Source organism: Sodiomyces alkalinus (assembly GCF_003711515.1).
Source record: "Sodiomyces alkalinus F11 unplaced genomic scaffold SODALscaffold_6, whole genome shotgun sequence".
NCBI classification, from domain to species: domain Eukaryota; kingdom Fungi; phylum Ascomycota; class Sordariomycetes; order Glomerellales; family Plectosphaerellaceae; genus Sodiomyces; species Sodiomyces alkalinus.
Window position 1 is genome coordinate 315,407 of NW_021167084.1, and position 23,714 is coordinate 339,120.

General features: G+C 55.1%; 8 protein-coding genes across 8 annotated transcripts; 5 read left to right on the forward strand and 3 right to left on the reverse strand.

The window, feature by feature from the left end:
• The first annotated feature begins 3,259 nt into the window (after positions 1-3,259).
• Positions 3,260-5,980, forward strand: SODALDRAFT_175453 (hypothetical protein). Its single transcript, XM_028607021.1, has 2 exons — positions 3,260-4,018; positions 4,128-5,980. The coding sequence occupies exons 1-2, from the start codon at positions 3,522-3,524 to the stop codon at positions 5,824-5,826; spliced, it is 2,196 nt and encodes a 731-aa protein (XP_028465646.1). The 5' UTR covers positions 3,260-3,521; the 3' UTR covers positions 5,827-5,980.
• Positions 5,981-7,746: 1,766 nt separating this feature from the next.
• On the forward strand, positions 7,747-10,951 carry SODALDRAFT_360134 (hypothetical protein; the record flags this gene model as incomplete). The annotated part of the gene is made up of 6 exons (XM_028614235.1): positions 7,747-7,799; positions 7,872-7,920; positions 7,957-7,980; positions 8,176-8,228; positions 8,334-10,772; positions 10,855-10,951. 6 exons carry the CDS (start codon positions 7,747-7,749, stop codon positions 10,949-10,951), a joined length of 2,715 nt encoding a protein of 904 aa, XP_028465647.1.
• Positions 10,952-10,981: 30 nt separating this feature from the next.
• On the reverse strand, positions 10,982-12,088 carry SODALDRAFT_360135 (hypothetical protein; the record flags this gene model as incomplete). Its single annotated transcript, XM_028614236.1, has 2 exons — positions 10,982-11,460; positions 11,497-12,088. The coding sequence occupies 2 exons, from the start codon at positions 12,086-12,088 to the stop codon at positions 10,982-10,984; spliced, it is 1,071 nt and encodes a 356-aa protein (XP_028465648.1).
• A 452-nt stretch (positions 12,089-12,540) lies between these two features.
• Positions 12,541-13,273, forward strand: SODALDRAFT_324333 (hypothetical protein; the record flags this gene model as incomplete). The annotated part of the gene is made up of 2 exons (XM_028609872.1): positions 12,541-13,020; positions 13,076-13,273. 2 exons carry the CDS (start codon positions 12,541-12,543, stop codon positions 13,271-13,273), a joined length of 678 nt encoding a protein of 225 aa, XP_028465649.1.
• A 995-nt stretch (positions 13,274-14,268) lies between these two features.
• SODALDRAFT_351058 (hypothetical protein) lies at positions 14,269-15,976 on the forward strand (the record flags this gene model as incomplete). Its single annotated transcript, XM_028613513.1, has 2 exons — positions 14,269-14,394; positions 14,474-15,976. The coding sequence occupies 2 exons, from the start codon at positions 14,269-14,271 to the stop codon at positions 15,974-15,976; spliced, it is 1,629 nt and encodes a 542-aa protein (XP_028465650.1).
• Positions 15,977-17,036: 1,060 nt separating this feature from the next.
• Positions 17,037-17,654, forward strand: SODALDRAFT_279387 (alpha/beta hydrolase; the record flags this gene model as incomplete). The annotated part of the gene is made up of 1 exon (XM_028608165.1): positions 17,037-17,654. The coding sequence occupies one exon, from the start codon at positions 17,037-17,039 to the stop codon at positions 17,652-17,654; it is 618 nt and encodes a 205-aa protein (XP_028465651.1).
• A 226-nt stretch (positions 17,655-17,880) lies between these two features.
• SODALDRAFT_278656 (aminotransferase class-V) lies at positions 17,881-19,389 on the reverse strand (the record flags this gene model as incomplete). The annotated part of the gene is made up of 1 exon (XM_028608127.1): positions 17,881-19,389. One exon carries the CDS (start codon positions 19,387-19,389, stop codon positions 17,881-17,883), a length of 1,509 nt encoding a protein of 502 aa, XP_028465652.1.
• Positions 19,390-22,273: 2,884 nt separating this feature from the next.
• SODALDRAFT_333595 (hypothetical protein) lies at positions 22,274-22,840 on the reverse strand (the record flags this gene model as incomplete). Its single annotated transcript, XM_028612021.1, has 1 exon — positions 22,274-22,840. A coding segment is annotated over exon 1 (298 nt), but the record flags the coding sequence as incomplete, so codon positions are not given.
• Between the last annotated feature and the right edge of the window lie 874 nt (positions 22,841-23,714).

Genomic DNA, 23,714 nt, shown 5'->3' on the forward strand with positions numbered 1-23,714 from the left:
CCGGAACCTCCCTCGAGCGCCTTTATTACTCTAATTAGGGTTAAAACACTTTAGAGACGCCGAATAAATCCGCCTCCGGGCACTATATTATAACTGGATAAAGACGTAGTGGCACCAGATCGTTAAGATAAAGATTAGATAAAGAGGTTAGTCTAGTAAGACCACGATATATAACCAAAATATAACTAATACCGCTATAACCTTTAGCGAAGAAGTAGATCGGTAGTCACTATTCTGATTAGGGTAACGTAAGTTAAACTGGAAAGATACCTTAAACGTAGAATAAGCAATTGCAAAAGAGGATGATAATTATATCTTTATCCCTTGATAGGGACGTCCCGAGCCTATCCTTAATATATATATAAGCAGCGGATCCAGCGGCCTTGAAAGGGGGGTTATATGACCGTCTGCCGAACCACTCCAACGCCGCATCTGCGCGGTTATAGTATAAAAGAGGGTATCTTTATATAACGCCTATTACTTAGTATAGGAGTGGAATTTAACGATCTGGAATTAAGGATCTTATACGATAATAACTAAACGATTCGATTAGTTAATTAGGAGATTAGCACGTTAATAACGCGCCTCCGCTATATCGATATCCATAGCCACTAATTACATTAAGTAAAGGAATAAGGGTAAATACTTATAACGTACATTACGAGCGCGGAAATAGTAGTAGACGGATTAACGAAGGCGCTATACGGCGAGAAATTTAAGATATTTAGGTCCTAGGTGGGCGTGATAGATATACGGGAACGGTTATAGCAGAAATAGCTAGAGGAAGTCCGGATAGAATATTTAGAAGACCTAGAGGACGAATTTAAGGGCGGCTATAGCGAATAGATTATATAGCTAGATTATCTGCCGATTACGAATAGCTTTAATCGCCTAACTAACGTTTAGGGCGATTAGGGGGTGTATCGAATAGACTATAGTCTTTTTGATTACGTAATAGGCCGGATTACCAAGAGTATAATCCGGGTAGACGCTTACAGAATCTACACTATATAAAATACGGTGGCAGCGTTTCCCTAACGGTCTAAGACAGTTACAATTATACACAATTACCTCAATCAATTTTGACCTGTTTTGTGACGATTTTGACTACGCTTTATTTGACAAAACCCGGTCGCTCAGAATCGCGAGATGCGAGCATCGCTTGTCGGCTGCCACGCCCTCGACTTTGCGACCTTAAGTTTCGTTTCTTTTCTTCCCTTATTGCCCTCCTCTTATTTCTCGTCTTTTCTTTTGGATCTTTTGGCTTTGCTGTTTCTAGTCTTTTTAAAAAGCGAAACAGGAAAAAAAAAAAAAAAAAGGAAGGAAGGATGCTGGTTTGTCTTTGTCTTGTTGCTTTTTATTCTCCCATCAATAGCCCCAGTTCAGACTATACGCATACCCAGTATGTGAAGCACCAAACAGGGCATATCGCCGAAAGGAAGAAGCGAAGCCATCACGAACGATTCAATCGCCTCGCTCGCCCGCTATCTCACCGACGATCACATCGGGGTGCGGGCCCAGAATGGGTCCCTCGTTGCCGCAACCGCACCGGTCCAAACGCAAGTAGGTCAAGAGTTTAAAATGGATCATGAAAGCTACCTAGTGATGGAGGAGCGCCTCGAGCTGAAGGCAAAGTCGCCTTGTTCTGAGGGCGATCCCCCACTTCCAAGGGCTGGAAGTGGCTGGCGGTAACACACCATACGTTGTACGCCGTCCAAAGTACTACGAAGTACTTCCGTACACCATGTGCAGCACCTCCGGCAGCATCGGGCAGAGGGGAGCCTTGCAAGGGACTGGACCGTCCCAGGCCTTTTGTCTCTGACTCGTCCAGGTTGGGCCCGCTGTCGCTGGTCGATACGCTAAGGTAAATACCTACTGCTTCTGCTTCGTATATGTGTCCAGGTAGGTAACCTTGCGAAGGCTAACCAACGACTGGGAAAGGTGAAAAGCATCGAGGTGGGAGAGGTGTAAGGGGTAACATAGGTACGGGGCTCGATCTAAGGGGAAACTTACGCTGAGAAAGGTAAAAGGGTACACGGTGCCAGGTACCCTTGGGTAGGTACGGACCAGGGTCTCTCCTTGGACCCCAGATGTACATCGACTACCCGGTGATATACGTATCTATGAGGGGTTGAGCAAAGGTGGAAGGCGGAAGGAGTTTTGGAGACAGGGCCAGACATGTCGGGGAAGGGAGTTTATTTCATCATCGCTCTGTCCTTAGTCCATACCTACCTTACCTACCTACTCCATAGTCCTTGGGGGAAAGAGTTGCCACCCCTCCTTCCAAGGTCCTAATTCCTACCTTTTTCGTGCCTTCTCACTTCTCACACCCCCCCCCCCCCCCCCCCCCCCCCCCCCTTTTTCCCTCTCGCAGGTGGTTGCTGCATGTACGAAGGTGTCCGTTTCACTCCCCACCCATCGTTCTTCTTCCCTCCCTGCCTTCTCTTCACCCCTCCCCCCTCCACGGGTTGCACTTGTCGTTCCCCCCCTTTCGTCCCCCTGACTCTGGCTCTTTTTTTTGCATTTCTATCCTGCAGCCTCCATCCCCCAACCTGTTCCTGTCATCACTTAACACTTTAACCTTTGTTGAACTTCCTCCGCTCTCCTCTGATCACCTTATCACCTATTTCTCATTTCGCATCTCGCATTTCCGATTTACCAGTCATTTTACCCATCAAAAAAAGTGTCGAGATATTACCTACCTAATATAGTACACTTTGTATATCCCGCGTCTCCCGTGTTTGTTTCACGGGCTTCGATCTTCCGCTACGACCTGGAATCCATCTCCTACAACTCCGTACAAAGTAATAATTACCTACGCTTCGGCCACACACCACACGGCGCAACAGTTGCGAAGAAAACGAAAAAGACGGCTTTACCCCTCCCCCCACCTGATGACCAGGAACAGGACCGAGGGAAAAGCACAAGACCAACCAGATTTTCACGCACTGCATCCATCCTTGCTTCGGCCGACACACACATTTTGATCTACCCATTCAACGCTTATCCACCCGCAGCCCTCCCAGCCCAGCCGCGCTACCTACCTACTTGTCGTCCTCGCTTACTCGATCGAATCTGCCTGGTTTTTGATGGTTCCGAGTCGTCATTCCTTCCCTCCATCATCATCCCGCCGTTAATCCACCCAAATCACTCCGGTCGGAAACAGCCAGCCTTGCGAAAGTTCGACTATCGTCGTTGTTTTCCGAATGACTTGAGAGCACGGGTCGACTCATCTCTCCTCATTTCCCTTCCCGACTTGCATCTCGCTCTCACCATCGGCCTCTAGGCAGTACGCATTGTTCCTGACCGTCGCCGCCACCCCGCGTTCTGCTTCCGGTCTCTCGTCGTATCTGTCGTTCCCTCTCTCTCTCTCTCTCTCTCCTGTCACAACTGCTCCCACCGCTTTGTTGCAGGGTGTCGGCTCTGTCCATACCGCTGGCCCCATCTATCGACGAGTGGGCATTTGGGCATCCCTTTCTGAGACTTCCCCAACTCCGCCCATCCTCAGTCCTTTCCTTGCCATGCCAAATTCCGTGACCATGGCTGCGACATTCAGGCCGGTCAACACACGACTTGCTGCCGATGCCAAGAGCGAGGATACCACGACCACATCCCCAGCCACCCCGCGTTCGAGCGCCACGTCTCTATCGCGGGATTCGCAACCTCTCCTCGCCGACGACCCAACCACGCCCACCCGGGCTTCCTTTGCTAGTGACGCGCTCGCCTCCCAAAAACCTCTGCCGTCATCTCCGTTTCCCGACACGGTACAGTTATCGGATGCCGCTGACAAATCCGCCAAACACGCTAAGAAGTCGCTGAACACCACGGGTGGCGACATGGAAGATTCGGATGGCGAAACGGCTCCCGGTGATGAGGGCGCCGTGTCGGAGGGTGAAAGCGCCAACGGGGATGGCTCGAAATCGGGTAAAAAGAAGAAGTCACAGCGGTTTTACTGCACTGATTACCCGCCTTGCAACCTCAGTTTCACCAGGAGCGAGCATTTGGCTCGACATATTCGGTGGGTCATTCTTCCCCCTTTTTTTTTCCTTCTTTTTTTCCCTCTTTTCTTTCACTTTTCCCTCTCTTTTGTCTTCCTCCTTCTCGACTTCGAGGCTGACTGAGAATAGAAAACATACCGGCGAGAGACCGTTTCAGTGCCATTGCTCACGTCGCTTCTCCCGGCTTGACAACCTGAGACAACACGCCCAGACCGTACACGTGAACGAAGACATCCCTATCGACTCGCTGGCAGCCACCGGGGCTCGATTCCAACGTCAAATCCGGACCGACCGAGTGAGGCAGATTGGAGGAAGGCCCCGGCCACCCACGGCCGGCAGTGGAACTGGCGTCCGTGGCCATTCGAAATCGCTGTCCACGTCGAGCGTCGGAAGCGTGAGCTCTGTGGGCTCCTTTGCCAGTAGTCGCGACGATCTTCGGCGACGGCCGCCCCCCCTGGTCATGGCAGATCCCCGCGCTCGTCCGGGCCCAGGTCCGGGATTGGAAGGAGGACACCATCGCCCTGCCGACGGGAGCTACATGTTCCGGCCCGTGTCGCCAACTGACTACAGCACCCCGACTTCGGCCACTTTCTCGACCGGCCAGAGTAGTCCTCGCTGGGGATCAGCCATCGTATCGCCCACCACGTCGCACTCGCGATCTCAGAGCATGTACTCGGTTGAGCCTCGGACGCCTGGTCGTCGTCTCAGCGTACCGTCGGCGGGGGGACATCCTTTCCAGACCCCTCACGGCGCCCCGATGAATCGATCCGTCTTCGGCCCAGGGGCGATGAACAGCTCCAACTCGGGTGCTTTCTCGCCCGCCACAAGCAGCGTCCTCGGATCCCCGCCTACCCCTTTGTCATCCTGGTCTGGCCGCAGAGACTCGTCGACGTCGGTGGCCGATGAAGTCTGGAAGAGACGCACCTGGCACCCCGAGAGCCGAGGGTTCCAACCCACCACCAGCAGCTACCCGGGGAACACCGTGACCGCGCCGTATCAGCCCGCAGCGCCACAACTGCCGACGGCCAATGCGTCGAAAATCCCGCAGGCCATCCGCCTGCCCGGCATAGAGTCGTTTGATCCCCTTCCACCGCGTCCGGCCTCCCCTCCACGACGGAACCCGTCACCCATGGTGATTGACTCGGAGCCGAGCCACCCGCCACCTGCTCTGCACCCAGGCACCGACCCCGCTGCCGACGAGCGACGCAACGTGCCCCATTGGGATATGGGCCTGCGCCGGGGGCTGACGAGACTCGATCTGCGGTCCAGCAATGTCTCCCCTCCCCGCGATAGCGCTAGCCATTGGGCGAACGAAGCGGATCAGGCTGTCCAGGCCCAAGCCGAGCGAGCACGCGCCAACGCACCTACGGTCCGATTCGAGCTCGACCCGCGTCCGGCTCGTCCGGCCCATCCGACCCATCCGGCCTATGCGGTCCAACCGAATTCGAATGCCGGGCAGGGCACGTTTGCTCGGAATCACCAGTACACCATGTCTGCGCCGTCCATCTCGACGCCGCGGGACGCCAAGCGCCATGGCTGGTACCACGGGCCCATCAACGGACCTGGGCAAGCGTCGGCCGAGCAAGGGCAGGATGGTCGGGGGTTGCAGGGCTCGCATGTCGACCGTATTATGCACCCTAACATAACCGCGTTCGGGGGATTCCCTGGCCGGGATGGGCGGAGGGAAGCCCAGGCGCCCAGCCAGCAACATAGCAGCAATTCGAATTTACAGCAGGCAGGGGACCGACCTCCCAACGCCGGTTCCTCCCGGTTCGACGCTCTGGTGGCGGTCGCTGCCAGCGAAGGAAGCACGGCGGCGGCCTACTAGGAACTTTCTTTCTAATCCGCGGTTCTCGACCGCATCTCCCTCTGCTACCGGTTCTCGACATGGTCTGTTGGGGGTCGGTTCCCCCAGAGGTCTCGCATAGACTTCTATCTTATTTTGTCTTCCCAATTGGCCACGAGCTTGTGGATAACATGTCATTCAGTTTGCATTATACATGGTCACGTCATGACTCTACGAGACTCGGGCTACGGTTGTTTCTGCGTTAACGACTTTCCTTCTAATGTTCCTCACGACGTTACTGCAGGCACGAGAATTTTGTTTCTTTTTCTTTCGACGTTTTTTCTTCTTCTGGGTTGGCACTCCCTCGTTGATTTACACGATACCACTCGATGCTTCTATTCTTTGCTTGTTCGCTTAGCGTGGCATGAGATGAGCCACATTGGCGACGAAGCAGAAGGGAGGACGTCTACTCTCTTTCCCCTCCTCTCTTATGGGTTTCAAGGCACGTTTATTTGTTTGTTTGCGTCACTGGTTCTGGGCAGGGTGTTACGGACGGTCATTCTTTTTTGGTTTCATTATTATTTCTTTCTTGTTTGGGTTGGCAGGGTCCTAGATGGAATCGCCCCGGTTTGGCTCCGGTTCTTCAGTTATGCTTGGTTTCATGAGGAATGAGATACCCCAACTCAAACTGGGAGGAGGCGGCAGCGCGTTTTGAACTATTCGGCCTAGGCGATCTGCGGAGGAAGACCAAGGCGCGGTTTCAATAGTAGCATCCTAGTTCCTGGTTTCTGGAACGCCATGGACAGGTCTGGTAGGAGGCTTTAGCGATGAGTCGGATGTGCAGACTGAGACAAAATTTAGCGGACCTTCAGATGACGCCTCTCTCTCTCTCTCTCTCTCTCTCTCTCTCTCTCTCTCTCTCTCTCTCTCCTCTTTTTTTGTTTCTTTCTTCTTCTTCTCTTTGACGAGCGTGGTGAATGCGGCAGGCTGCTCTGGTGCAAGTATTGTTACTTTGCTGAAATGGTTAGACACGGAGCGTGGGATGCATTTGGGTCGAACTACCGTCCGAAGTGGGCCAATGATGGGTTATTTGAAGTCAACTTGGGTCCGCGATTACGAGTATATAACTATTAGTAATACAAAGGCGAGTATATTCACGATATTGATGACAAGAAGCTGTTATTGATGTCGGTCTGGCGATCTGAAGGTTATGGGTCACGGTGATGAGGTGGCCTGCCCCTATTGTTTCAAATCGGATTCCCGAGTTGGCAACTAGGGTGGATAGATGGTCGGATGTTTTGTCTTATGAAGATGCCTAGCTGATGCAATTTAGTACGTGTGTGCTACACAGTATAATGCCTCTTATAATCAACAGTTATGATGAGGCGTGTTGGTGTAGTTGTGGTTTTCTCTATGCCGCGAGTTTTGGATATAAGCTTCTAATTCTTTTAACCATCTTATAAGAGCATAGTAAGATAACTTGATAATATATTATATAATAGGCCAAGTTTACAAGACTACTTTACTAGCAGCCATCAAAGGGAGTACTTTCTAGAAAGAAATTACATTATCCTGACTCTTGACTTGTTTCTGATCATGTATCCCTGAATATACGAATATACATCTTCTATACCCTGAAAGGAAGGGTCTATTAACGGGCTGGGTGGTGACTCGACAGATGACTAACACGGAACACAGGCCACTGAACACACGCTCCTCCCTTCACGATGCTTGACAGGAAGGGGAAGGACCTCCTGGTCCCTTGAGAATAAAGTTCACGATCCGTGAGGAAGGAACAGGTGTCGACGACTAAGCATGACAGTATACCTTCTGTATTGTACCTGGGTAAACGGTACCTTAAACAAGAAAGAAAAACAAATACAAATAAGACTAAAGCCCACTTCGCTTTGCAGTCCTGTATCCTACTCTGATTCCGCCCAACCCGTATTCTATATTGCCCACATGGCCACATCCTACCCCTCATCTTTTCTTGAATATCTTTGGCTAGCAGAGAGGTGAGCTCTAGATTGTGTTGAATCTAGTGTATATGGTTTATATGGTTTTGCTGACAAGACTCGAAATATCAGAAAACCCGAGGCTCGAACTGAGTTGGCGAACCGAAGCCGCGTCTTGGGAGTCTCTGAGATCAGAGCCTGACCACCTTCTTTGCAGACAGCAGGTTTAGAGACACCACCAGTGAGTCCATCTCCCTTGGGGGGTTACAACTTACGCGTTTGTGGTGTCAGTGTGTCACTGGTATGAAGTGGTGAAAAAGAAAGCAGAACCTGCTAACACGCGGCAACTGAAGCATCATCAGGTTTACCTTTTATTCGGTCTTTCGCATGACGGTTGTGACGCGTCAACGACTCAACTTACTCCGCCTTGCCCCAGATGGTTGTTTCCTTCGAGATCCCCGTCCATGATGGCGGCTACCTCGGCTCATCGTGCGCCGTCCAAGAGCAGACGCGCTGTACCTATTGCTCCGTGGTAATACCGGAACGCGGCCGAGAGCAAACCTGCGGCCACTGTCTTGAGCCAATCTACTGTAGCCAACGCTGCAAACTGGACGATGCCAGCGACCATTCGAAGATCTGTGGACGGCTGGTCGAACTCCCTTTGCGGCGTCGGCCTTCTCACCGGCACCGACGTGCCATCATCTTCCGTCCTGATCAGATCAGCCCCGAGCCCATCTGGGTCAAGGTGGATGAGCAATGGAGAATCACGGTAGATTCTGTCCCTGAACCAGGACAGCCGGTTGTCCGCCAAATGTGCGTGAACATGGGCATCACTGTCCAGGGGCAGGAGGTCGGACATGCCATCACTCTGGCCTGCATTCACCCTTGCCCCTCCTCGGACGAGAGCATCAACAAGAGCATATACTCTCTCGGCCCTCCAGGCCAAATGTGTATTTGGCAAGGAACCTACCTGGCCTACGCCTGGAATCCAGTCCCCATAAAGGAGCCGCCAACGACTGCCAGTACCACAACCACACCATCGAAACGGAAAGGTCCTGATGCGAAAGAGGCTCTCGTCGCCATCCAGGACGTCGTCGACGTGACAGCTCGTGACTTTCGTTTCCTGCTCGACTACTTCCGCCACCACCATTTCAACCCCGTCATCGTGCAGCCACAGCGGTATTCCGGGCCAAAAGTTATGGCACTCAAGCTCAACAATACCAAGAGCCGCGTCATGAAAAAGCTCGGAGTCACCACCACGAAGGACTCCGTGGAACCCGTCGAGGTGGTCCCCGTCATGGCCTCGACAACGGATGGCTGCGGAGCGGAGGAATCTCCCTGTTATGCTGCTCGCCATCTCGGAGTGGACTGGATCTTGCGACCGGGCGTCAACCTAGACAGTCAAGGTAATATGCTGGGGTTCCTCAGGGACTACTCCATGAAATACGACTCCATCAAGGGCACCTCGATGCGCTGGGTCAACCACTGGATGCGGACCGTCCGCACCGAAACCGGAACCGGAACCGAAACCGGGGCCCAAGGAGGCGAACGCGGCGGCGCCCAGAGCCCGACCAAGGTGGAGGATGTGATCATCTCTCACCCCAGCGTCATCGTACTCCACGGCAGCCCGCCCCGGAAGGTCACCAGGGAGCACGTCTCCATGTTCAACGAGCACTGCGACATCCTCAAAGCCGCAGGAAAGTACCCCGTGCACACACAAGACTGGTGGAATTTCGTCCGCCTTCTGGAAAGGCGCGCGACGGCGCAGGGCGACGTCATCCAGCACCTATCCGACATGATGGGCAAAGACTATGCTACCGGCCTGCCCCCGCCAGAAGACAGTCTCAGGAGATGGGGGCAGCATTACTTCAAATCTGGTGGTGGTGGTGACGACGACCGCGACGATGATGACGATGACGACGGTGTGGCCACCCCGACCGAGGAGAACCCCGGGCCATTCCCTGCCCCCTCCTCGACAAATAACCGGGAGGCCGAGGCGGCCGCGATCCAGGAATCGATGGCCCTGGCTGCCCAGCCGCTCCCCGAGGCGGAGCTCTCTCCAGCCTACTCACTACGTCCCACTCAGGCTCCGGCTCCTGCTCAGGCTCCGGCTCCTGCTCAGGCTCCGGCTCCTGCTCAGGCTCCGGCTCCCGCTCAGGCTCCGGCTCCCGCTCAGGCTCCGGCTCCCGCTCAGGCTCCCGCCCCGGACCACCTCAGGTTGCGCTCAGGGGAGAGTGAGCAGACCGCGGTCAGTGACTTCTTCGTACATTCCCAGATGACGGAGAACATAATATACCGCCTGATGCAGACCCAGCAGGAGCACATGAACTCGGTGAGCAAGTCGCTCGACAAGATGAAGGACGTCGAGAGGATCAAGTGGAACGAGCTCCTGAAGCTCCAGCGGGAGCAGCAGGAGAAGGCGAAGCAGGACCAGCAGCGCATGCAGGAGGCCGTGGACCGGTTCATCGGCCACAGCCGGCAGTCCAGCGAGGTTTTCACGCGCTCGGTGAAGGACTTGGCTGGGAGGAAGGACACGGTGGGCCAGGAGGCTGTGCAAGCACTTAAAGCCCAGCAGGCGCGCTTCCAGGAGCAGAATGGGGCGCTTGCTCAGGCGGTGGAAGGGGTGAGGGCGCTTTGCGAGAGTTTGAAGAGTCGGTTCGAGGCGAATGCCGAGGCGCAGCGAAATATGGAGGTGCAGCGGGAGAGGGAGAGGAAGAAAGAGAGGGAGCAGGATCTAAAGAGGGAGAAGGAGAGGGAGAGAGTGTGGCAGATGGAACGAGAGAGAGAGCGGGAGAGGGAAAAGGAGAGGGAAAAGGAGAGGGAAAAGGAGAGGGAAAAGGAGAGGGAAAAGGAGAGGGAAAAGGAGAGGGAAAAGGAGAGGGAACGAGAGAGAGAACGAGAAAGAGAACGAGAGAGAGAACGAGAGAAGGAGAAGCAGAGGGAACAAGAGAGGGAGACGACGAGACAAATGTCTGCCGCCGAAGTTGTTGCTTCTCCTCAACAACCCCAGCAAGTCCATCAGCATCACACACTGTCAGTCGAGAGACAGCACCTGGGCACCCGCCGTGCTATACTACCAGCCGTGTCGCTTACTCCGACCACGGGGTTATCTCAGGGCATCGGGGCCCGAGACGTGCCTCCGAGGACGGTTGGGGGGGGCGAAGAAGCACAAGCACAGCAGCCTCCATGTCCATCTCCAGTTCGACCTCTGACACCTCCCGACATCCGAGACGCGAACGGATCTACCTGGGACGCCGTGGGTCACCCTTCCTCCATCCAGAGGGACAAGAGGAAGGGCGTCTCCGACCTTCGCCGGAACCAACGTCCTTTTGTCGCGCATACTCCTGTGACCCAGGGGGCGGATCGTCCTGGCACGGGTTCTGATTCGTCTCGGGAGTCGCCTGCTCGTCGTGACGTGGAGTCTGCTTTGCCTCCGGAGCCAAGGACGAGTTCTCCTCGGTCTCGGGAGCCAACGATGAGTCCTCCTTTGCCTCGGGAGCCGCCTGCCCCTCTTGACGTGGATCCTGCTTTGCCCCCGGAACAAAGGACGAGCCCTCCTTTTCCTCGGGAACCAACGACGAGTCCTCCTCTGCCTCGGGAGTCGCCTGCTCGTCGTGAAGTGCATCCTGCTTTGTCCCCGGAACCAAGGACGGGTTCTCCTTTTCCTCGAGAGTCTTCCGCTGGAAGCGGTCCTCGGCCGCAGCTGCCACCTTCCGGACCTCTTCATTACCGGGAACACAGTGTTTCCATCATGGACCATCCTCAGATCCAGCAGCTGATTCGGGTTCCTTCTCGGCCCCGGGAGCAGGATACGCCCAGTATTTCCAGTCCGCAGCCCAGGCGGCCGCGTCCGGCTCCTCATTTTCCCCGGGAGCTGTATGATAGCCCTGAGCCTGAGGCTTTGCGTACCAGGTGGTCCTGGCCGCACACGGATCCTCCTTTACCTCCTGTGCGTGAGCGTCCTTCGTCTCTGGAGCCGCGAGAAGAACCTGCTCCGGGTCCTTCTTCTTTCCAGGGGCCTCATGGTCATGATTCAGGTCCTTCGCCTCAGCAGCCTCGTGATCCTGGCCCCGATCTCTTTTCCTCTGGTGGGGTGTACGGCTCTTTTCCAGGCCCTTCGCCTCAGCAGCCTCATGGTTCTGTTCCGGGGCCTCCCTTCCAGGGTCAGTGTGGTCACGATCCAGGTCCTTCGTACCAGGGGCAATATGATCATCTCCTCGACCCTTCACCTCCACAGCCTCATGGTCCTTTTCCAGGTCCTTTCTCTCGCGGGTCTTATGGTTCTGTTCCAGGTCCTCAGCCTCAGGTGCCGTATGCCCCAATGACACCTGCTCTTCCTCAGGAGGCATTCGCCTCCAACATACATCAACCGTCACCTCAGGACCCAAATGTTATGGCTGGGAATCCTTCTCAGTATCAGCCGCACCAGGCTTTCAATCCAAATCTGCCGCCATCTCAGAATCCGAATGCTTTTGATGGGAATCTTTCTCAGTATCAGCAACAGCAGGCCTTCAACTCAAACCAACCAGCATATCAGGATCCCAATGCTTTTGCTGGCAATCCTTTCTGGTATCCTCAGTATCAGCAACAGCAGAATTTCAACCCATATCAACCGTGGCTTCAGGATCCGAATGCTTTTGGTTGGGATCATGTTCAACACTGGAACCTGCAGGCTTCCGACCCATATCTGCGATCATCTGGGGCGCATGGTTCCACTGCGAATGTTTTTTATCCGGGTACTACCGCCTCCACCCAAGAAAAAAGCCAGGACGGGGCCCAGCAGGGTGACATCGGAACAGACATGACGGTTGTCCGGGGTCCGATCATAGCCGTAGGGCAGACTCGCCCACGTTCTGTCGTTGTTGGGAAGCAGAACCCCCCTGAGCCTTCGCGTCCTCCTGAGCCTTCTCGTCCTCGGGCTCCTGTTACGGACACGGGCCGAACCAAGCCCAGTGAAGCCACGGAGGCTGGGGAGACTGTTGGCGGGACTGTTGGCGAGACTGCTGGTGTCAGTGAGACCACAGCCGCTGTCGAGGCCACAGTAGCTGCCGCCAACGAGACCACTACCGCTAGCGAGACCACAAACACTGGCGACACCACGGCCACTAGCCAGAATCATAAGAAAACAGACACTGGTGGAACTACAGGTGCCGGAGAAATGACAGAAACTGACCCAACCACAACTGCTGGCGAGAGTCGCGAGACCGCTGCCGTTGCCGACACCACCGACCCCACGGACACCAAAGAGGCCCAAATCCATGATGACAAGGTTGCTAGCGAGGTCAAAGATGGCGGGAAAGGGAAGGAAAAGGAGGAGGCCTGTTCCGGACGCGCAGGAGGAAGCACAGAAGGCCGATGAACCCCAAACGGCTGACGAGACTCAAACGGCCGACAACCCTGAGACGAAGGAGACGGCTGGCTCCAAGAAGCCGAAGGTGCTGCGGCTGACAATTGAGCAGAAGGGAGCAAAGACTCCTGGCTGGGGTTCTGCTCCTAGACGGACCAGCTCATCCTCTGGAGGCCACGGTGGTTGATTGGGACGAGGATGGGGGATGGGGAGATGGATGTAAGCGAAGAATGGCCCCTGAGGGAGAGTAGTGAGGGCTGCTGTATAGCTATTGGTTTTTTTTTGTGTCTGTTGGGCTTCTGCAGCGATTGTATATCATTTGCGTGTAAGACGTCAGTTCTTGGTTGACTGTTCAGGGGCTCAGGGGCTCAGGGGCTCAGGGGCTCAGGGGTATGAGAGAGGGTAGCGAAGTAGGTCTGACACGGCAGAATTGGAAGATCAAGAAGATGAGAAAGTACAATGCACTTTCTATTACTTTCTATTAAAATGAGGCGTGATAAGATGTGACGAATCAAGGAACACGGTCAGGTTGCTGGGTTTGTAGTATTCCCGCGTTGAGAGTGGTGGCAACCTGCTTGCTTTAGGTGCGCATCTACTGTCTTTCTTCATTGTATATATTTACAGGTACTGAATAACAAACGAATAAATCAACTTGCTATTTATCTTTAGGACTAAGTTGCTGTTATTGATGCGGTTGTATGAGGCAGACTTCATCCTCCTACATTCACTGCCTACATGTTTGTCCACTCAAACTGGGCTTGGCTAATTGTTAATGGTTAGAGCTCCTTCCTTTGTCCTGGCTCTTTCCCCCCTTAATCAATGAATAAAATGTAAGTAAAGGGAAGGTTCTATGGATGGTCCATTGCGTCTCGACTCCCCTTTCCCCTTGTCCCCTACTCCTGATGGACGTCAAGTTGCGCTGCCCTTCTGGAAAGATTGACCGACAAGCCGACTACCGTCATTTACTTTCTTCTTGAAAGATTAGACCTTTTCCATCCTCATCTTGGCTTCATGTTGTCCATGCCGTCCTATTCCTCACAAGCACACACAACACCGTCCAGCCATCATCTGTCTGTTGTATCCCCTGCTAGCACGGTAACACCTACAACAAGAAACAGGAGATAGAAAAGTATCGTATTGTATTGTATTGCATTGTATTACACTGTACGTGCAACCGTCAAGATGTCTGGCATGCTTCGACGGGGAAGCGCAGAAGCGATGGTCAGCCACAGAATGGACCGATTCCGTCGACTGGTCTCGCCTTGGGACTTTGCATTCCTGCGATACCGGCACAGCATCGGACATGAGGTATGCACTGCAGTCTTGATTCCCTGTCTTTAGAAACCATCTCCCAAGTTCTAACGTTTCGTTACTTGTCGTCCCTCAGACCCCGCAACCTCTATGCCATCCCACCTGCATGGAACTGATTCTCTTTCCCTCCGGCCCCATCACGTTCCGCAACGACATGCTGGATCTGCAGGAGAGCGTGGGCATGTTTCGCATGAGCCACCCGCAGGACAAGAGCTTCAGGCACTACCTGGAAAAGTACGAGCTCAGCAGCAGGCCGAACAGTTGTATCCGCTGCCCGAGGGCCTCCACGGAAGACGCCAGCTGCGCTTCCTGCGAATACGGCCTCTATTGCTCCGCCGGGTGCCGCGACGAGGACAAGACGTTCCACCAACACCTTTGCCGCTCCATCAACGAGACGGAGGAGCGCCGGCCTTCCTCCCGGCATTATCGCGTGGCTTACTTCCCGCCCGACCGGGAGTATCCCGAGTTCATCTGGGTCAAGATCGTGCTCGACGCCGAGGAAGGAAAGTTGAGGTTCCATTTTACGGAAGACGACGAGGATATCGAAGCGTTGTGCTGGAGCTACCAAGACCCGGGCGAGGCCATGTCGTGGATGGCGCCCCTCGCTTGGGCGGGCTACCAGCTGCACCGGCCCTTCGGCCACGGGCTCGCCTTGTGCGGCGCCGGTCGCCGCAGAGGGAACACGGCCTCGGAGCTGAACCGGTGCATCCTGAACTTTGCCAAGCCGGGCCACATCCTCCCGCGTTTCGGCCCCGAGTTCCTGTTCGCCTACGCCGTCTCGCCGGCCGGCAACTTCCTGTGCCCCGAAGACGTCGCGCCCCGGGACGTCCAGCACGCCGTCGACGTCTACGTCACGAACCCGCAGCACTCGGTCGTCCCCGCCCCGGGACGCTCGCGCGTGAAGACGAAGCAGGCGATCAAGTACAACGCGCCGGACGACCCGCTGAACCGGGCCCTCGGGGTCACGGACCGGATGGAGCGCGTGTCGGTGTGCGAGGATGATTTCGGCTTTGCGCCGTACGCTTTCCTGATCGGAAAGACGCTGGACATGCAGATCCGTTGGCGCGTCCGGATCGGCGGGTTCGGCCATTTCGTGGCGTCGCGGCTCATGGACGAGTCGATACGTCCCCGGCGCGCGCCGCAAGACGGCCCGATGATGAGGTTACTGTGCCCCCTGATTGGGATGGTCCCGGGAGGGTCGATGGCCGTGAAGGAGGAGGCGGGGCAGCCGGAGAATGAGATCCAGGGCAAGTACGTCTGGAACCCGGCCATCTTCGGCTCGGTGATTGTGGAGCATGTCTGGGGGTCGGGACCGCATCCGGCGCATGTCGACGCCGTGATGGACTACCTCGCCCACGTGGAGACGACCGGGGCGGAGGGCACCGAGGAAGGGTTGGCGGCGTTTTGGGAGGAGTGGAAGGAGAGGGAGACGGCGAAGGGGAATTTGGTGCGGCATGTTCCGTCGCCTTTTGCGTTGGAGGCGGAGCTGAGGCCGGACGAGTTGGAGAATACGCGGGGAACGGTTCGCATTCTCTCGGAGGAGGAGGGTGTTCCGGAGAAGACTATTCTTATGTGGTGACTGGTGAGATGGGGTGGAAAAGACTACACACTACAGTCTACGAGAACCGGCCCTGTCATAGCATGTTAGTTGACGTTTCTTGTGTGGAAGCCCAGAAGGTGAAGCCGTTAGACAAGTCACAACGCCGCTGACTTGTCACTTGTCTAAACTCCATTCGATGGGTCTTCTCATTAAGCGGAATTCATACAGGTATCCCAAACAGATTTATCTGGCAATGATAGGCAGACTTGATTGGACTATTCAGGTTTACCGTTCTGGTACAGTCCCGAGAAAGCCGAAATTGTCCCGACTCCGGGAGTCCGGGACCGGTGGGCGGTGGGCGGTGGGCGGTGGCTCCGGAAAGCTCCGGGACCCTCTATAATTATAGCGCAGTCCCCGCTACAACCGCTATAACTATGCTGACTGATCGATCTCCGTGCTCGGTCCGGTACTCGTACTCGTAAATACGACTTGGAATATAAAGCAACCCCCCCTTTTTTTCATGTCAACTTTTCAACTTTTCATCCTCGTACCCCTCCACCGTCAGCATCATCCCGGAATGACAAGACAGACTGACAGTGACACCACTGCTCCTTTCACCTCTTCTTTACGCCCTTGTGGTCTTAGCTGCCACAGACCTTACAGACCTTAACCACCTCCCCGAACAGTCTTAGCGCCCCTCCCTAGGGACCGACCGACCGACCGTTGGCTTCCAATCCCCATAGAATCGAACAAACCCAGCTCCGGTTTTCCTCCGATGCCAGTTCGAAGATGGCAGATAGGTCTAGGGACCTAGGCGTCGCGGATCCGAAGACGGGAGACAGAAAACTTCCACGATTCGTTTCAAATATCGAGTAAAGACTCATAATTGACGAGCCACATCGCCACAGCCCACATGCATTTACCACCACCTCCCTCCAGACTCCAGTCCTCCATTCATTCCCCTTCTTAATCCCAATCTGCGCCGAATCAAGACCTGAACCAATCACCCCAGAAGCTCAGTCTCAGTCTCGGTCTCACTCCCCGTCCCATTCCGTCCAAAACCAATAAAATATACCACGTTTCGACACCCCTCCCCACAATGGGAAGCACGACGCCAACCACCTCGTCCACCCCCCCGCTTGCCTTCCGCGAAGCAACCCCCGCCGACGTCCCCCTCCTCCTCCCCCTCATCCGCACCGCCTACCGCACCCCCGCCGGCTGGACCAACGAAGCCGCCTACCTCAACGACAAGCGCATCTCCCCCGCCGACCTCGCCGCCAAGATCTCCCGCCCGGACGGCGTCGTCCTCATGGCCACCAACCCGGACTCCGCCGCCCTCGTCGCCTGCTGCGAGGTGCAGATCCAGCATCCCGACCCGTCGGCGTCGTCGGCCGCCGCCGCCGCGGGCCCCACCGCCTATTTCGGTCTCTTCGCCGTCGACCCGGCCCTGCAGGGCGGCGGCGTCGGGCGCCGCGTGCTGGCGCGCGCCGAGGAATACGCCCGCGAGACGTGGCGGGCGAGGAGGATGGTCATGTGGGTCATCTGGTTACGGACCGAGCTGATCGATTGGTATCTGCGGCGCGGCTACGTGAGGACGGGCGAGACGGCGCCTTTCCCTTACGACCAGATGTTTCAGGGGAAGGCGCTGCGGGACGATTTGTATTTCGACGTGTTGAGGAAGGAGTTTGGCGAATCCGAAGCGACGACCTCTTCTTGAATTGCATTTTTCATGGTGAATTGGGTGGCGGAAGGGGGAATCCATTTGATGTCCATTGGGGTTGATGAGTTCACGAGGAAGAGACTTGCGAGCCACGAGCATAGAGTCGAGCGTTGAAATGACGACGAGAAGAAGAAGAAGGTAAAAAAAAAAAGGAAAAAGGAAAAAAGAAATGGTATCATCGATAGGCAAATGAAACGAAATGCGCGTTCATATCTTCCGCCGGTCAGCAGCCCTGCCGCGGCGGCAGCCCCTCGGCAGTCGTCACTCGATCCCGATACGTCGTCTCCACAAAGTCGAAGAACCGATCAACGTCCCTCGTCGTCGACGCCACCCCGAACGAAACCCGCACCGCCCCTAGTATCGGCATAAAAGGCAGCGAGATGCCCCTCTCCTGCTGGAGCAACAACCACTCCCCGGAAGCCCGCACGCGACGCACCGCCTCCTCGTCGATCCCGAACGCCGCCTCCCCCCCGCCCGGGTTGCAGAAACACCCCGTCCGCAACGAGATCCCCGCCGCCGCCGACTCGGTCGCCACGAGCCTGTCGTCGACAACCCGCCCGCGCGCATCCAGCAGGTTGAAACACACCGTGCCCCCGCGGGCCTCGACGTCCGTAGGCCCGTAGAGCCTCGCCATGCGCGACCCGTCGCTGTGCGCCAGCCGGTCCAGCCGCTCCAAGAACCATCCCGTGAGGCATCGCACCCTCGTCGCGATCACGTCCATCCCCACGACCCCCGCCAGGAAATCCAACCCGACAGCGACGTCCGGGATCGAGAGGAAATTCACCGTGCCGTCCTCGAACGCCGCCTCGTCCCCCGCCATGACGTGCCACTCCATCCCCTTCCCCACCGTCGCCATCCGCACCGTCCCGCCCGAGAACCACGGCCGCGCGAGACGCGCCAGCGCATCCCGTCGCGCCACCAGGCACCCCACCCCCGTAGGGTAGCCCATCACCTTGTACCAGCTCATCACCACAAACTCGGGTTGCACCGCAGACAGGTCCAGCTTCGCCGTGGGGAGGAACGCCGCCGCGTCCAGGAGCACGTCGTACCCCCGCCCCTGCGCAAGCGGCACCCACGACAACGGATGCCGGACGCCGCTGAAATTGCTCTGCGCCGGAAACGCGAACAGCCCGTTTCTCCTCGTCTCTTGCGCGCCCGCTCCACGATCCTTGGTCTTCATGTTGAGGCAGCGCCTCCAGCTCTGTCCCCTCCGTCGTCTGTGGGGGTCCCGGAGCGCCGCGATGACGTCCTCTTCATCCACCCGCAGTTCCGGCGCCTGCGTGTTGACGTAGACCACTTTGGCGCCGCGGCGGTGAGCAAACTCCCTCACGCCGTTGACAGAGTTGTGGTTGTCCAGCGTCAGGACCAGCCGCGCGCGACGTCGGAACGGGTACGATTCGGCCACGAGACGGGCGGCGCCTGTGGCGTTGGCCGTGAAGACGACGGCGTATTCTTCCGGCGAAGCGTTGAGGTGTTCGAGGATCCGGGTTCTGGTACGTTCGACGAGGGACGTGGCGGCTTCGCTCGTCGGGTTGGCCGAGTGTGGGTTTCCAAAGGCGCCGTTGGCAAGCCGGTTCTCGTGTGCTTGATATTGCGATCTCGCTGCGAGCCCTGCGCCGGTGTAGTCGAGGTAGACCTGTTGGTCTTGGTCTAGGTAGCCGTATTCCGTGACGCGGAGGGTGTCGAGGACGCTAGTGTCCTTGTACTCGGGGTACGAGTCGAGGATATCCATCTTGGCCATGTTGAACGATGGCGGGCGTCTGGTGGTAGACGGACGTGGGGAAAATCTATGAGGGAGGCCTGTGTAGGTTAAAGAGGTATGAGAATCCGCAAGTGCAACTGGAAACTTCCATCACACGACACGTTGTCGTCTTTAATATAGACAAAGGGACAGACCCAGGAGCCCTGATGGACAGGAGCCGTTGTCCACGCAGGAGCTCGCCCAGATCGGCATCTTGGATCCAGTGCTCGACGCCACATGTACTCGGACAGGCACCGGTTTCCCAGCGAGGACACCACTCCGACCAAAACCGGTGCTACCACCACATGGACAGCCATCGAATCTGACTTCTGGGAGCCCAGTTTGGCAGTGAAACGATGCAGGAACGGGCCTCCAGTTCCGTCTTTGTCATGATGTGTGGGACGGTCTAGAGGCGTCCTACGATCGGAAAAAGACATAATACCAGGAGAAGCAACCAATACCTCGCAACCTCCCCACACCCTCTCTCGGAGGGAGTTGGGCCTCATGACGGGAAAGTTCGTGAGGCCGGGGGGGCTGTCTTGATTGGGCTTGGGCGTGGATTGGAACGTCCGCGTCCGGCCGCAGTGTGATATCGATCGAACACAACCTTGGGTTGCCAATCCCTCTCGTCTCGTCCGTCACTCAGTGGATGCAAACTCGGTAGGGATGCTGCAAACAAAACCTGGGAGCTATTATTCAAAGCTATTGTTGACTTATGAAGGGCTTCGTCCTCGGCTCAGGTCTTTTGTTCTCACTTCAGCATCCTGGCAACCTGGCGGCGTGTTGGGCCGAATGAATCGGGGATTCGCAGGAGGCGCGTTGTCTCTCGCCTGCATGCATGACGGGGCTTGGGGCTTAGGGCTCGGGACTCGGGAGACAGTTTCAACGTCATACAAGCCAATCTAACAGAGGCAGAATGACCGTTGTCGGCGTTTTCAAGGCGCTTATATGATTATCAGTCGTCCAATAGGTCAGGACTCACAGCCCTCAGATTAGGTGCTGGAGCCTGCTGCCGGTGTAAGTCGGTGGATCAGGTGTCCATGTTCTTTGTTCCCGAACCCGATGCCTTTCTCTATTTTCTGGGGGACGACCAGACGACTGAAGCTCGGAAATTGTTTGTCTCTTGTTTTCACATGCACGAGATGAGGTGACTTGGGCTTTGCCCCGTCTGTTGAGGCAGCCCCTGGCTCTCTAATTGGCTGCATCGGAAGAGTCAGTGTCTTATTCTAGCTCGAGCATCACTCATCACCGGCATTTGGAGGGTGGGATGCGGTGATTACACGTGGAACAGGAGGTACGAATCGAAGGAAGGAGGATTGGCCTACGGATCGGACTGAGAACTGGTCGCAGTCACTGGGGGGGTTGAGGGGTGCGGGAGGAGGGCTGAACGCTGAATGCTGAGCGCTGATTGCGCGGAATCCGAACACCCTCTTCGTCTCTCCTGCGGCAAGGCCGAGACTACCGGCAGTTGATAACGAATTCGGCTGGATTGCAGCATAGGTCGTAATGTTTTAGACGTGCCTCACGGAACATTCTAGGTTGCGATCTGGACATTATCCGAGACTCGAGCCGCTTATGTCTAACTAGTTTCACCTTGTCGACGTCGTGGAGTCGTGGAGACTAAGACGCGATGGAAGCCATGTAAAAATGATCCTGAAAGACAAGTAGTTAGCTCTAGTCAACCTGGAAACCAACTTGAATATGTTTGTCGATCACGACCCTGTCACCCTGCGTCATTAGTGTCTCCTCTCAAGGAAGAAACTTGCCAAAAGCCACGACGCAGGAAGAGATCGATCATCGAACACTCCAACTAAGCGCTAGCCAAACAGCAGTTGCTATTTCCAGTCGGAAGGTCCGTACATCATCAGCAAGGAGAGGCCTCAACGCGCAGCGTGCTACGACCACCTTGTGGCCTGATAAGTTGGGCAAGCCGAGTCGCGACTCGCGACTGGCGAGGGTGACATGGTGGCTGACAGTCTGCGACCGTCTAAGCGAGCGATGCAGTCACGCAGCTGCAGGATTGGTTAGGCTAGAATCGAGTGCCTGTCATCCAAAGGGAAGTCTGGTTACACCTACTTGTCTGGGAGGGGGGTCGAAGGGGAGCCGTAATTTCTCGAGGTCCATCTTTGAAACAAGTGCGCTGCGCGTGACTCGTGAAGTTTGTGGGTTTTACCTCGACAGCTCAGTTCTCGAGACTCACGTCTCGAAGAAAGTGTCCGGCCTCTGCAGTCTGGTATCATCTACATGGCCTCGTGGTCGAGACAAGCAACCCCTGACCAATGTGCGGGCCATCTGAAGACTGGATATAGCCTTGCAATCTCCGTCAAACAGCGAGTCAACCTATTTATACCAATCACGAACCTGTTATTTGGAGTGGTCAGCTCGTCTTCTGTCCGGCCCGGTCCTCACACGTTGCTTAAGCCGCCCTCCAGATAGGCTCTCTCGTAAGACGTCAAGACCGGCACAGCATAACGGTCCGACGTAGTCCCGAGACTCTCGACAGCTCGCGCAACTTGGTGGGCGGCCAAATCGGGCGGAGGGTGGTATCGGAGCTGCGACGTTGGAGATGAGGTCCACGTGGTATTTATCCGAAGCCGCCTTGGCATCGAAGCGATAGTTGACATGGTCGGGAAGTGAGAGAGTTTGGCACGTGGTCCTGCCAATGTTGGAACTGAATCCGTCAGCTATAGAGCCGAGAGCCCAGGCCACTCAAGAGCGAGTCTTTGCTGGGTTGGGGAGCCAAATGGGTCCAAGATCCACGGGTTCCCGGTTCAAGGTCAGTTCCCGGAGATCGCAGAAGTCGAGCAGTCCGAATAACACGACAACCAGATCTGAAAGCTTTGAAGTGTCTATCCTGCATGTGATGTCCGATGCAGTGGTCGTCTGGTGCGGAAGGCATCACGTCATCCTTATGGCCGGGGCCGTCTGTACGAGAGCGGATCTGCGAGGGCCAATGAAGGCCAAGGAGGACCGCAATCGGCTTGGAGAAACGTCTACAGGTGATTGTTCGGTTGGCTGGGAAGATGTGTCAGAAAGAAACACAGGAGGCAAAAGTGCCTGTTTGTGTGAGGAAAGGGAAGGTGATTTCTTTTGGAGATGAAGTTTGACGAGATTGCCATGGATGATGATGACTGACGACTGATGACTGATGACAAGGATCACAAGCACAAGCGACAGAGCCCTGGGCATTGGCAGGGGCATTGGCAGGCACGCTAATTTTAGGTGGCCCAGGGGGTCTTTCCTTCTACGTTTGCTACTGTCTCTCTGATTGGCAGTTTTCCGAGGGATCCACAGGCACCGTTTCACCTAAAACGTGAGCATAGAATATAGAAGGTGTTATATTCTATCACGTGAGCCACGGTATAGTGCTCTCCTATTAGTTGGAGGTGCCCCACTATCCTCGCTTAGAAGGTGGTAGATATATTTAGGACACGTACACCCGCCCCCTTTTTCTTTCTCTTTTATAGATAATATAATTATATATTTCCTAAATCAACGCTCCCTATAAGCACGCTCCCGTTAATTTAATAGCCATAAGCCCGGGTAGTAGCAGTAACTAATAACTTCCTGCTAATCTATTATCTACGTGTATTTTTCTATACTTTTATAGTATTACGGAGCCCTCCTACGCTCTCTCTCCTAATAATAACCTTTATTCGCTAAACCCTTACTCGATACTATATCGAATAAGCTTAAGATCACGGCTAAAGCGCTCGGTATCCCGCGCCTTAAATCCACGTGGTAATAGGCCGATTAAATCTCTTTTATATCCAGTCGTATACGCAAGGGATAGAGGTCTAGGCACTACTCGATCCTAACTAAAAGAATTAGCTAGATAACCGTCCTAAGTATATTATACCTAAATCCCTGGATTAACTACGCGAGTAGTATTCCTAAGGCGAGGGCGATAATACTATCGTGCCCTTAACGCAGGAGCTTATACGCCTCGCTAAAATCGAGAATTAGTAGACTATAGCCTAGAATCAAAAGCTCGGTCGCCTTATTAAGGCGCTCGATAAGGCTAATTAACTACTTAAAACCACCGTGGAGACCTCTACTTATTAATAGGCTATCGAAAAAGCTATTAAGAGATATCCCGGCTACGATAAGGAAAAATAAAATAGACACTTTATATTACGCCACGTAATAAAAGAACTTAAGAGTAGCTTTGCTCTAAGTAGTATTCACACGAAGGAAGAGGTAAGACGAGTATACGAAAAGTATCTATAAAACACTTATCGAGCTAATACTAAAGTGGCTATATAGTATACGGAGTAGAATACCCTTATTAGACACGTATATTAGTAAAAGGTAGC